At 41.0% G+C, this 14,653-nt stretch overlaps 1 protein-coding gene across 4 annotated transcripts in view; it reads right to left on the bottom strand.

Moving 5' to 3' along the window:
* Positions 1-14,653, bottom strand: part of CASK (calcium/calmodulin dependent serine protein kinase) — a 323,187-nt gene that overhangs the window by 24,182 nt on the left and 284,352 nt on the right. For all 4 annotated transcript variants that reach the window (XM_031661015.1, XM_031661016.1, XM_021932665.2 and 1 more), the window contains one exon: positions 3,820-3,935. In XM_031661015.1, coding sequence (XP_031516875.1) covers positions 3,820-3,935 — 116 coding nt within the window. The remainder of the gene's footprint in view (positions 1-3,819; positions 3,936-14,653) is intronic.

Here is a 14,653-nt window from a genome sequence, read left to right as displayed (position 1 = left end):
GTTGAATGAAGTGGGCCAGGTGCAAAAACAGGGAGTGGTGTGGACAGCATGTGCTGGAGAATGAGTGACCATTCAAAGGCCACATTAACCACCCAGAGTTACTGCGAGAGAAAGTGGGCCTGGTATTGCTGCATTCCTTGTTCTTCTAAGGGAACTCTGAAACCCAAATTTTTATGTTAAATATCCTGACTTTCACATGTGACGACTTATTAAAATTTATTTTAAACACTGTGTGTGTGGGAGTTAGAGGGATAAAATTTACTCATGGGTCAAATTCAGCGAATAGGCTGTCACTTTATGATGGGAATTGTAGGTAACACAGTCTGAACAGAATTCCACTTTAACAAGCTATGTAGAATTTCCTAGTGACAAAAATGGAAATAATTCTAGTGTTATCATTCCCACCAGTTCTAGATAATGACAAAATTCCCAACCTTCATTTGTACCACAAATACAAATAATGCCAGAATTTGATAAGGTTTGGATCTTGCCATCAATATATGATGAATTCTCAAAGATTTGAAGCAGGAAACAAAACATACGGCCTTTATTTTAATTAACTGAGTAGTAGCAGAAGAACAGAGTACTGTATTTTACCATCAACTTCTAAAGAAGCCAGAAAAATCCTTTTGAGATCTTGTTTTATCTGTGGCCCATGAGCCCATCTAGTTTGGTATGAAAGGCTATGATATTTCTCAAAGCAACTGCCTCACCAGTGGAGGTCAATAGTATTTGTTTCTCAGTCTTTTAGAGCAATTCTTTATAAGGACACTTCTGTACATTGGGATGATCTTTCATCATAGCTAAAAGCAGAACAGCTGATTAAATACTTGACAGTTTGATCTCTTGTAAAGCAAAGGTAATACTAAGCAAGTGGTTCTTCTGGACTTTCTAATGAACAAAATGGAAGAGTTGGTTGATGATGCAGAAGAAACCTGAAGAGATGGTGACAGAAAGGAATGCTAGGCTTTGCAGGCAGTGTATTTCAGAAAGTCCAGGAAAAAAGTTGGGAATCTTCTTCCAGAAAGAGACACTAAAAAGAGAGCTCACAGTGATTATTTTGCAGGCAAGGGAAGCCTAACAATGATATCCTGACTAGAGAATCACAAATAGGCCTAAACACAAAGTTCTACAAAGACACTTAAGGGTCTCTGCAAGGACCATCCAAGAAGCTCAGACTTTCTTTCAAAGGAGGGCCTTATACACAGTGACACACACTGACATGTAGAACAACCCCTCAAGCATGGCAAGGAAAGTTCTGATGCCCAGAAGACCGCTGGTTAGGAAAATACTGATGATACCAAACAGGTGGTGGCAGTAGGCTCCCCTGTCCTCTCAACCCCTCCTTTCTTCATTCTAAGCTGACAAGAACTTAGAGAGGTCAATGGTTTGGGATAGGAGGTAAGTGTCAAAAGACAGAGGAAAAAACAATTCTATTCTACCCCTATCAGGCTCCTGCCTTCTATGTCAAGGGTAATAGCTTTCAACCTGGATAGGCAATGTCTACCAGAGAGCAAGAGCCTGAGATAGACAGTACAAGAATACTTGGCTTCATTGAATGATTGCCGTTTGTCAGGCCCAGTGATGAAAGAACCTGAGACCCACTGATCTTTAGAATTAGAAAAGATATCCTTGATTAACCTAATTCCCTCATTTCAAGGCCCGCAGAAGCGAAGTGATTTGCCCAAATTGCACACTCAGGTGTGCTAATTCCTGGTCCTATCTCCAGCTGCCTATTAAGCTTACAGGCGTGTTTGCAGGACCACTGTGCACCACCTAACGGGAATCAGAGAATGGGAACAATGGAAGAAGACCAGTGATGCCCTGATGGCGAAAGAGTGGAAAAAGTGAAAACACACACACACAAAAGTGAAAACACTGGCTGCCAGATTGAATGCTGATTCTCTGGCAAAATTCTTAAATGAATGATTAAATTGATTCTTTGACAGTATTTAGAGAATTTTAGTTTTTCAATGAATTAATTTCTTACTTTCCTCAGAGCTGAATTAAAGAATACTGGCAAACTGAATACTCATGTTTACATACCCTCTATTAGTACAGCATAAATCTAATGATGAACTGACAGCCTGAACCAGCCATTTCTTCGCTTTTCTAGGTGTAAGTTACTTTCAATGCCATCTATATCTATGTATCATTTAACACTGTTGCAAAAATTATAAGGTGAGATGCATACATTTCTCAATTTATATGTCAACACATCTCCTTGTCAGCCTATTAGATTGTGTTAGACTGTTAGAAGCTGACAGAAATAAGGGCAACTAAGGAGACTTGGTAATAACCACTGACGTTTTGTGTGAAGCAACATTCTGCTGATACCGCTGTGCATTTCTATTTATTTCATTTTTATTTTGTATAGATAGGGTATTGCTATGTTGCCCAGGCTGGCCTCAAACTCCTGGGCTCAGGCAATCTTCCTGCCTCAGCCTCCTAAGTAGCTGGGATTACAGGCACCACCACCGTGACTGGCTCTGCAGTGCATTTCTTCAAATAGTATACTTGAGCATTTACTTAATAGTTGCTACATTTTGTGTAACTAGTCTGCTTTAACTATTTCTTCCCTTCATAAAACCAAAAAAGCCATTATGAAACTGCTGCTCTGTAGTAGCACATAATCAGAAATTATACTGTTTTTGGAAATAAAAATGTGGTACAATGTAACTAACGAGAAGGGAATGATTCCTTATTTAACTGAGCTGTTTAAACTTAACCCATGTGGCCACTCACATTCATTCCACATTATACAGCAGTTTGAAATGTTTACTTTTAATTTCTGATTGAGAAATGAACAATTCAGAGTATGTTATAACATTTACAGAGAAAAATGCATTTCATACTTGTCAGAAACATTATGCCATCAATCTGGGTATGCATGACTGGATTCACTTGATTTTTTTGGCCACATTTCTAATTTTTGGAGCTATTTCTGAAACCTTGGGAACTAACCTAATGCCAGTCAGGACTTTCAATTCCTCAGAAAAAGTTCCTTATAAAAGGAGTCATATTAAGAAGTTATTGAAAATAACTTCTTACGTTAGCACTCCTGTATACCACTATGCATTTTCTTTAGCTTAAGTTGCACCCTGTGAATCTTCTGGATATTCTATTGCAACAACAGATCATGCTTTTTTGGTATTAATTTCTGTTTTTAACAAGACAAGTGAACATTTTGACTTAAGTTGATACAAACTTCCATATGGGCAAACATACATACTATAAAGGGAAGGCCAAGATAAGATTCTTGCTCTTGTGGGAGCTTGGAAATATCATGAGGGAAGAAGACTACTCACAGAAATGGACAAAACCAAGTTAGTGTTCATGTCATTTGTACTCTTTCAAACCAACCACAGAACCATTTGTGACACAGTTCTCTGATAAGAGCACACCTCTACCCTTAGATGTTTATCACAGGGCCACGCCCAAGGGCCAGGCAGGAGCCAGAGGGGAGGAGATCTGTTCAAGACCAATCCCAGCCAAGGAGATAAGAATCCTGGCTACTCAGCAAACTCAGGCTTTCATTTCTCAGGGGAGGACTTAACATGTTGGATTCTTTTCATTCCAGAAGATACTATTTCAAAATAACATTTTTGTCCTATAAAGTATAGCTCTGTAAAATATCTAGCAAATAACCAACATATTAATTGGAGGTAGGGGTTTCTTAAAGGTTTTGAAAGTTGATGACGATCTCATATGGTAGAATTTTTTGGATAGAGAACACGGAAGACTGAATTAAAATATTACATCTCTTTAGGTCTTGGAGATGCTTAACCCAGCCTCAGTAACAGTCGTGCTTTTCCCTACCTGCATTGTGCTTTGCCAAATATTTATCTTTGTACTGCTTCTTTTTCTTGCCAAACCAAGTACAGCTGGCCTGCTGCTCCTGTTTGGTCTTCTCCATGGCAATGCAAGCTACTCGCCTAGCACACATAAAAATAAAAATAAAATAAAATGAATTTATAGTTCTGGTTGATAAAATAGAAGAGTCATCCATTTGAAGAATTTACATAAAACAGCATAACCATACTCATTCTAATCTTTTAAAAAATTTGGACAAAGGCTATTCTTTGGTTTTCATGACAATTTCCTAGAAATGTTTTTAAAATATAGGCTTATACTAAAATGGCATGGTACTCCTTGAACATATACTGACAACACAGATTAGATGCCTAAACATGTGGCCATGAGACACAGTAGAATGTTTCAACACAGGCCTGGTTTGAATTCTGGCTTTGTCACTTGTTAGCTGGTACTGAGCACTTAATGTTAGACACTTTTCTAGGAACTTTACATGTATTAACTCCTTTAATCTTTCTAACAACAGCTTAATAAATGGTACTACTGCTACATGGAGATTCTAATATAAGATATAAAAAGTGTGCTCTGATTAAATTCACAGTTATAACCACAATCAGGACATTATAATTTTGATCTATAACATCCAGCATTGGTAACATAAACAAAGATGATGTTAAAAAGTTGCTCTTTTAGGTTCAGTCTAAGCAAATACTTACTTTTCAGGATACTGCCACAGAAGACTTTGCTCTCTTAATGATTTTGCTCATGGGGGCTAACCAAGGGTCCCCAAGTGACTCACATATAAGAGTCCAAAATCACGATCGGAATGCCATATGGTGCTATTGTAAATGGCAAGTTACTTTCCAATGACATTGTACTGATTTACACTCCCACCAGCAGTGTATGAACATTCCTACTGTTCCACTTCCTTGGCAACACTTGGTATTACCCATCTTTAACTTTAGCCATCATGGTGGATGAATAATGGAATACCACTGTGTTTCTAATTTACATTTTAGTTTACGTTTCACTCATTAGTAAGATTGATCATTTTTTCATATGTTTATTGGCTACTGAATTTCTTCTTTTGTAAAGTGTCTGTTCAAGTCTTTTGACCATTCTTCTATTCAGTTGTCTTTTTCTCATAGATTTGTAGAAATTCTTTATATAGTCTGGATATTATGCTTTTGTCAGTTATTAATATATGTGTTGCAGACATCTTCTTCTACTCTGTGGCTTGCCTTTTTGCTCTCTTTATGGTATCATTTGATGAGCATAACTTATTAGTTTTAATTTAGTCAAATTTATCAGTCTTTTCTTTTCTTTTTTTTTTTTTTTTTTTGAGACGGAGTCTCGCTGTGTCTCCCAGGCTGGAGTGCAGTGGCGTGATCTCGGCTCACTGCAAGCTCCGCCTCCCGGGTTCACGCCATTCTCCCGCCTCAGCCTCCCAAGTAGCTGAGACTACAGGTGCCCGCCACCACGCCCGGCTAGTTTTTTGTATTTTTAGTAGAGACGGGGTTTCACCATGTTAGCCAGGATAGTCTCGATCTCCTGACCTCGTGATCCACCCGCCTCGGCCTCCCAAAGTGCTGGGATTACAGGCTTGAGCCACCGTGCCCGGCCAAGTCTTTTCTTTAATGGGAAGTATTTTTGATATCTTAAGAAATCCTCAGCCAGGTGCGATGGCTCATGCCTGTAATCCCAGCACTCTGGGAGGCTGAGGCAGGTGGATCACTTGAGCTCAGGAGTTCACACCAGCCTGGGCAACATGGCGAAACCCCATCTCTACTAAAAATACAAAAATTAGCTGGGTGCGGTGGCATGTGCCTGTAGTCCCAGCTACTCCAGATGCTGAGACAGGAGAATTACTTGAGCCTGAGAGGTGGAGGTTGCAGTGATTTGAGATCATGCCAGTGCATTCTAGCCTGGGCAACTGAGCGAGACCTTGTGTAAAAAAAACCAAAAATGAAATTCTTAGCAGGGGATTTCCCAACACTTTGGGAGGCCAAGGAGGGAGGCTCACTTGGGGCCAGGAGTTTGAGACCAGCCTGAGCAACATAGCAAGACCCTATCTCTAAAAAAAAAAAAAAAAAAAAAAAAAAAAAAATTTGCTGGTGTGATGTTATGTGCCTGTAGTCCCAGCTACTAGGGAGGCTGAAGCAGGATCACTTGAGTACAGGAGTTCCAAGCTGCAGTCAGCCAAGACTACACCACTGCACTCCAGCCTGGGAGACAGAGACCCTGACTTTAGAAAAATAAATAAAAATAAAAAGAAATCCTTCCTTGTCCCAGAAGATATTCTCCAATATTACCTTCTCAAAGTTTATAGTTTTGTCTTTTACATTTCGGGTATTAATGTACTAGTACTGCTGTTTTTTCTGTTTTTGAGACAGAGTCACCTTGTGATGCCCAGGCTGGAGTGCAGTGGTGCAATCTCGGCTCACTGTAACCTCTGCTTCCTAGGTTCAAGTGATTCTCATGCCTCAGCCTCCTGAGTAGGTGGGATTACAGGCGTGTGCCACCATGCCTGGCTAATTTTTGTATTTTTTTAGTAGAGATGGGGTTTCACCATGTTGGCCAGGCTAGTCTTGAACTCCTGACTTCGTGCGATCCACCTGCCTTGGCCTCCCAAAATGCTGGGATTACAGGCGTGAGCCACTGTGCCCGGCCTAGAACTGATTTTTGCTTATGGTGTAAAGGAGGGGTCCAATTCCTTTTTTCTTCCTAATGGATACCCAATTGTCCCACATTATTGAAAAGCCTGTCCATTCCTCATTGCTGTGCACATCAAGTGTCCATTTATGTATGGGAGTGTTTTCAGGTTCTCTATTCCTTTGTGGTCTATTTGAGCATACCTAATTATCTCTAAACCTATACCTTATTATCTTGTTTACTATAGCTTTATAACAAGTCTTGGTATCTGGTAGAGCAAGACCTCCTTCCTTGTTCTTCAAGAGCATCTTGGCTATTCCTGACCTTGTGCATTTCCATGTAGACTTTAAAATTAGCTTGTCAATTTCAAAACTGTTGGGATTGCATCTTATCTATGAAATCTATCTAGGAGGAATAGACATCTCTATAATACTGAGTCTTCCAGTCCTTGAACACAGTATGTCTCTCCATTTACTTATATCTTTTTAAATGTTTATATATATATATATATATTTTTTTTTTTTTTGGTTGCTGTTGTTGTTGTTTTTTCCCCGAGACAGAGTCTTGCTCTGTCGCCCAGGCTGGAGTGCAGTGGTACAATCTTGGCTCACTGTTGCTTTGACCTCCTGGGTGCAAGCAATCCTTCCGCTTCAGGTTCCTAAGTAGCGGACTACAGGTGCATGCCACCTAATTTTTTTTTTTTCTTGAGACAGAGTGTCGCTCTGTCGCCCAGGATGGAGTGGAGTGGCACGATCTCAGCTCACTGCAACCTCTGTCCTCCCGGGTTCAAGTGATTCTCCCTGCCTCAGCCTCCCAAGTAGCTGGGATTACAGGTGCCCGCCACCACGCCCAGCTAATTTTTGTATTTTTAGTAGAGATGGGGATTCGCCATGTTGGCCAGGCTGGTCTCAAACTCCTGACCTCAGGTGATCTGCCTGCCTCGGCCTCCCAAAGTGCTGAGATTACAGGTGTGAGCCACCGGGCCTGGCCTAATTTTTGTATTTTTGTAGAGACCGGATCTTGCTCTGTTACTCAGGACAGTCTCAAACTTCTGGGCTCTAGTAATCTGCCTGCTTTGGCCTCCAAAAGTGCTGGGATTACAGGCATGAGCCATTGTACCTGGTCTCAATAAATTTTATAATTTATTCTGTAAATGTCTTGACATCTTTGTTAGATTTATTCCTAGGTTATTTTATTTTTTGAGACAGAGTCTCTCTCTGCCGCCCAGACTGGAGTGCAGTGGCACAATTTTGGCTCACTGCAATCTCCACCTTCCAGGCTTGACATATTCTCATGCCTCAGCCTCTTGAGTAGCTGGGACTACAGGCGCCCGCCACCGCGCCCGGCTAGTTTTATGTATTCTTTTTAGTAGAGACGGGGTTTCACTGTGTTAGCCAGGAAGGTCTCGATCTCCTGACCTCGTGATCCGCCTGTCTCGGCCTCCCAAAGTGCTGGGATTACAGGCTGGAGCCACCGCGCCCGGCCGGCCAGTCTGGTCTTGAACTCCTGGTCTCAAGTGATCCGCCCACCTAGGCCTCCCAAAGTGCAGGGATTACAGGCGCGAGTCACCACGCCTGGCCATTTTTTAATAAAGGCTTTGTAAATGGTATTTTAAGAAACACTTTGTAATACTAAAAATTTCAGACACATACAAGGATATAGTGTAATGAAACCCAGCTATCTACAACCCAGCTTTGACAATTATTAGTCATAGTTTATTTTTTTATTATTTTTTATTTATTTATTTTTGAGACAGAGTCTCACTCTGTTGCCCAGGTTGGAGTGCAGTGGCACGATCTCGGCTCACTGCAACCTCCGCCTCCCGGGTTCCAGCAATTCTCCTGTCCCGGCCTTCCAAGTAGCTGCGATTACAGACACCTGCCACCATGCCCAGCTAATTTTTTTGGTATTTTTAGTAGAGATGGGGTTTCACCATGTTGGCCAGACTGGTCTCGAACTCCTGACCTCAGGTGATCCACCTGTCTCGTCCTCCCAAAGTGCTGGATTACAAGCGTGAGCCACCGCACCTGACCTTATTTCATTTATACCACCTTATCCTAGATTATTTTGGAACAAATCCAAGAATATAGTTTTCTTCTGAAATCCCTTTAAAATCTATAGGTTCCCTCTCCCTCCTCTTTCTTTTCTTACAATTTGTTTGTTGTAGAAACTGGTTGTTTGTCCTTTAGTTTCTGTAGAGTCTAGATTTTTCTGACTGTGTACCTGTGGTATCTTTAGTATGTCTCTCTGTCCTTTGTATTTCCTGCAAATAGGTAATAAAATCTAGAGGCCTAATCAGATCCAGTTTTGTTTTGTGTGTGTGCAAGAACATTTTATAATATTACTGTGTTGCAAGTGGTGTTATGTATGGTACCCTTTAAAAGTTTTATTTTCTGTTTGTGGCTTATAAATATAATTGGTTTTCGTATATTGATTTTATATCAGCAAACTTTCTAAACCTTGCTGTTAATTCTAATTGTCTACAGATTCCTTTGACTTCTACACACAGAATCATATCATCTGCAAATTTTTTTCCTTTCTAGTAATGTTAGTTGTAGGTTTACTATACATGTCCTTTATCAGGTTAAGTTCCCCTCAATTCACAGTTTATGAGACTTTTAATCTGATTGGGTTTTGAATTTTACCAAATGCTTTTTCTGCATCTATTGATATGACTATGTGGATTTTCTTCTTTAGTCTGTTAATCTAGTGGATCGGCAGATTGGTTTAGAAATGCTGAACCAGCCATGCATTCCCAGTACAAACTCCACTGGTTCATAATATATCATCTTTTTAATATATTGCTGGATTCAATTTGCTAATATTTTGCTGAGGAGTTTTACTTCTGTGTTCATGACAGATACTGGTACGTAGTTTCCTTTTCTTGAACTGCCTTTACTGAGTTTTGGTATCAGGGTAACGTTGACATCATAAAATGATTTGGGAAGTGTTATTTTCTATTTTCTTAAGGAGGCTGCCTTCCATGTCTCTTACCCACTCTTGTTCACTGAAGTTTTTATGTATTTATTTTTGGTTGGGGGAAAGACATTTATTGGAAAATACTGCGAACTCTCAGTAATAGTATCAAAGTCCATCTTCATATACTATGTGGCATACAGAGGAGGCTGATGAAGGCTTGCTTTGGGGATTCTTCTGGTGCAAGTCAGTATGTGCTATTAGTCAGAACTAAAAGGCATAAGATCTTTGGAAACAAACAGAATTGAGGAATTTTTTGACAGGTTAAGGCACAAAATCGTGACCTTGTGAAGCTTATGTTACAATGTAGAGAGTCTCTTATAATAAATGTTTTTAAGCTTAAAACATAAAAATACACGTTCCCAGGAAAAATTTATGGCATTGTCTCATGTGGTGTGATGACAGAGGAATGAAATTGATTTCTACCAGACACTCCAGAAATAAACATTATCTTTTTTAGCTCAGTAAGTGCATGGAAACCGTGTTAGGGTTAAGGTCAACCTGGAAGGAAATTTCAAACACATGCTTAACAATTTATTGATGGCTTAGATCAGGATCTTGTAGGCAAGACAAGGGGAGGGATGACAGAGCCCGGGAGCTAAAATATATCAAAGACTAGATTGATGTGCCTAGAGTAAGGCATTTGGGTCCAAAAAAACTGATTTCTCATCTAGAAAATGTGAAGAATGTGACTTGGTAGCAACACATTTGAACAAAGTTTTGGGGGTCTGGCTGATAAAATTGTTTCAAATCTTTCTTGTTAGTATTGCATGCCCACTGACATCCCAGAGGTCAATTCAGTTTCTAAGCAAAGGAAAACTGATCTTTCTCTTCTGCCAGGAATAGCTTACTCAGGTCTTGGGGTACACACTGACCAGTGGGCCTCTTTCTTATAATCCCAGTTAAAATCCCTTTCTCTCTATATATATTTTACAACTTTAACAGTTCAGTTTTTTGGCAATATATTGAACATATTTAAAGCATACAAATTTATCAGTTTTGATATCTGTATACATCCCATGAAACTATCACTACAATCAAGAAAAACATATTCATAGCCAGGTGCGGTGGCTCACACCCATAATCCCAACACTTTAGGAGGTCGAGGTGGGCAGACCACCTGAGGTCAGGAGTTCAAGACCAGCCTGGCCAACATAGTGAGACCTCATCTCTACTGAAAATTAAAAAATTAGCCGGGCGTGGTGGCGGGCACCTGTAATCCCAGCTACTTGGGAGGCTGAGACAGGAGGATCGCTTGAGTCCAGGAGTTCCAGGCTGCAAGGAGCCAAGATTGCACCACGGCACTCCAGCCTGGGAGACAGAGAAATACCTTGACTTTAGAAGAATAAAAAATAAATAAAAAAGAAAAATGGCTGGGCATGGTGGCTCACGCCTGTAATCCTAGCACTTTCGGAGGCCGAGGCAGGCAGATCACTTGAGGTCAGGAGCTCAAGACCAGCCTGGCCAATACGGTGAAACCCTGTCTCTACTAAAAATACAAAAAACTAGCCAGGCATGGTGGCAGGTGTCTGTAAACCCAGCTACTCGGGAGGCTGAGGCAGGAGGATCACTTGAACTGGGGAGGCGGAGGTTACAGTAAGCTGAGATTGCGCCACTGCACTCCAGCCTGGGCGACAGGATGAGACTCCATCTCCAAAAAAAGAAAAACATATTCATTACCCCCAGAATTTCCTCATGCTTCTCTGTAATTCCTCCCTTCCTCCACCCCTATCCCTAGGCAACTGTCATTATAGATAAGTTTGCATTTTCCAGAAGTTTATGTAAATGGAATCATATAGTGTGTGCTCTTTTTTGCCTGGCTTCTTTCACTCAGCATAATGATCTTGTGTTTCATCCATATTGCTGCAGATATCAATAGTTTGATCCTTTTTATTGCTGAGTGGCATTCCATTGTATGGATATATCACAATTTATTGATCTATTCACCTACTGATGAAACTTCAAAAAAATTTTAGCCATTCTAATAGGTGTGACCACTGAGATTTTAATTTTGTTACAGGATGTTTTCCCCTGGATGTTCTTTCGGTTCTTTTTAAAATCTGCTATGTCATTAGAAATTTTTTCTGCTCTCTGAAAATATTTTACAACCTTATTATTGATTTGTAAAAACCTGGGCTAGGCGCGGTAGCTCATGCTTGTAATCCCAGCGCTTTGAGAGGCTAAGGTAGAAGGATCACTTGAGCCTAGGAGTGGGAGATCAGCTTGGGCAACATAGTGAGACCTCATCTCTACAAAAAAAAAAAAAGAAAGAAAAAGAAAAAAATTAGCTGGGTGTGGTGGTGCGCGCCTGTTGTCCCAGGTACTGGGAAGGCTGAGGTGGGTGGATTGCTTGGGTCCAGGAGGTCGAGGCTGCAGTGAGCTGTGATCATGCCATTGCACTCCAGCCTGGGTGACAGCACAAGACCTTGTCTCAAAAACAAACCAACCAACCTGGTAAGCTTATTTTAAAAATCTTTGTCTCTTAATTCCAATACATGCAGTAGGTTTGGATTTGTTTCTATCATCTGTCATTTCTGTTGGGTCTTACTTGTTTCCTTGTGTGCCCGATAATTTTGACTTGCTGGCTACTGCCCTGGAAAAAGTTTATGTCGGGTGGATAGGATGAAGTTAGTGGGGGTTAGGATAAAAGTGTTTGCCTTCATATGAACCCGGGAGGCGGAGCTTGCAGTAAGCCGAAATCACGCCACTGCGCTCCAGCCTGGGCCACAAAGCGAGACTCTGTCTCAAAAAAAAAAAAAAAAAAAAAAGTCTTTGCCTTCAGAGACTTTCTGTTTACACCATACATCTGAAATTATTAGCAAAGGAAGGAGAAACTTCAAATCAAGTACATGGCTTCAGCTCCCCTGGCTGCCCCAGGCTATGTGTACCTGGGTGCAAATCCATTCAAGGTGGACTGGTGGCCGCAATTTTTTCAGGGGAAGTTTGTTCCCAATTTCCTCATCTTTTGCTTTGCTCAGTGACAAGGCAGCTTTCTCTATAGTCTTCCGGTGTTGAAGGGAAATAAGGGCATGCTTATCTGTCTCCTTTTATCCTGGGGGGATTGCCTTTTGCACTCCTAACAATGAGGAGTGTCTTCTAACAGATTTCCCAACTTGTACTGGCCTTAGATCTTAACCGTGGTTCTCTGGCACAGAAGTGTTCAGTAATGACAAATGCCCTGTTTGCAAAATGGGCCATGTGGTAACTCTGATATTCCACTTATCATTCTGATTAAAGGCTTTCATATAAAAATTGGTCACTGAGGCCTGGTGCGGTGGCTCACGCCTGTAATCCCAGCACTTTGGGAGGCCGAGGCGCGCGGATCATGAGGTCAGGAGTTCAAGACCAGCCTGGCCAACATGGTGAAACCCTGTCTCTACTAAAAATACGTGGTGGCGGGTGCCTGTAATCACAGCTACTCGGGAGGCTGAGGCAGGAGAATCGTTTGAACCTGGGAGGTGGAGGTTGCAGTGACCCGAGATTGTGCCATTGCACTGTAGCCTGGGTGACAGGGCGAGACTCCGTCTCAAAAAAAAAAAAAAATTGGTCACTGAGCTCCCCGATACCTCTTTTTATTCCCCCGAACGGACTCTCACTCTGTTGCCCAGGCTAGAGCGCAGTGGCGCAATCACGGCTCACTGCAACCTCTGCTTCTCAGGCTCAAGCAATTCTCCTGCCTCAGCCTCCCAAGTAGCTGGGATTACAGGTGCCTGCCATCACACCTGGCTAATTTTTTTTTTTTTTTCGTATTTCGAGTATAGACGGGGTTTCATCATGTTGGTCAGGCTATCTTCAAACTCCTGACCTCAAGTGATCCGCCTGCCTCGGCGTCCGGAAGTGCTAGGATTACAGGTGTGAGTCACCGTGCCTGGCCCCTGATACCTTTTCAGCTATTCAGTGCTTTCAAGGTCATTTTAAAACATATTTTCTGCAGCACTTTTCATTGTTTTTTCATCCGGAGGATTTATCCAAATAATCTCATCCATCATTACGGGAAATAGGAAGCAAATCTGCTTTTTGCACTGCCATCACTCAGGATTCCTCCAGAGGACTCAGAGTTCTAGACACTGGTAAAACGTTTATATAGATGATCTGACTAGGCAGAAGAGGTCTGGAATCTACACAATTATTTTCAATAAATGCCCATAATATATGGTAACACTAAAGAAGACATTTTATAAAATGTAAATATCAGTAAGAATATAATGGCATCATCATGACAACGACTTAAGAGATTGCTTTCCTCCTGCTTATGCTTAAACTGTTTCTCGAAGATCAGACTGGAAGATAATGCCAGATGGAAGGCTGCTGCTTCTCCATTTGGGCCCACGTTTCCTTATGTATAAAATGATGGTATCTGAAGTCCTCATCAGCTCCAACATTCTAAATTTAATACTAGTTTTTGGGGAAACATGGGATAGCTGAAAGAGGCGATCAAGCAAAAGAGATTAACTGAGAGATCTCTTAACTAGTGAGAAAAATAGATAAAAGCAGGAAGAAATTTCTATGGACTCGATGTCTTCAGTCTCTTTTAGCTGGGTTCAAATATTTTAGGAGGAACTGGCAGAATGCTTAACGGCTGTTATTTTTGCCACATGAAACAAAACTCAGACATTATCTCTTTTGTGCTAGAAATAATCTGGTATATCGCCCAAGTACCAACAAAGGTAAAACCATCAATATTTTCCAAAAGACAGTTCAACTAAGGAAACTGTAATAATAATAGCAGAAATAGATTTTATCAAAATATACAGTGATCTGTGACTCCTCTTCCCTCAGTTAAAAACAGTGCCTAAAACCCCTAACTTTAGCCTGCTTTTAGGGTTTAAACTTTCTAGCAGAAAAGGTATTTTTAAACGACTGGCAAGGTAAAGAACAAAGCTTCTGACTACCCTTTTCTTCTAACAGTGAAATACATTTTATCTTCAAATACTCTGAGTGACACTGAAGCGCGGCACCTACGTTTTTTGCTGCTGGTGGGATGGGATGGGCATGAAAGCATGTAGAAGGGCAAGGAGAAGGTACATTTTAAAAATGCCATTCTAAAACAATTGCAACAGCATATAGGAGTGGAAGGCTCTGCTCTGAGACCATGACTTGGCTCAGGGCTGGTCAACGAATCTCTTTCCAGACCTTCCTTTCTTTGTGTGTAAAATGAAGCCCTGACTCTGTAACTGGGATCTCACTAGATACTGAAGATATAGAATTCTTG

The sequence above is a fragment of the Papio anubis genome, chromosome X (genome assembly GCF_008728515.1).
Source record: "Papio anubis isolate 15944 chromosome X, Panubis1.0, whole genome shotgun sequence".
NCBI lineage: Eukaryota > Metazoa > Chordata > Mammalia > Primates > Cercopithecidae > Papio > Papio anubis.
This window is presented reverse-complemented; position numbering and strand designations above follow the sequence as displayed.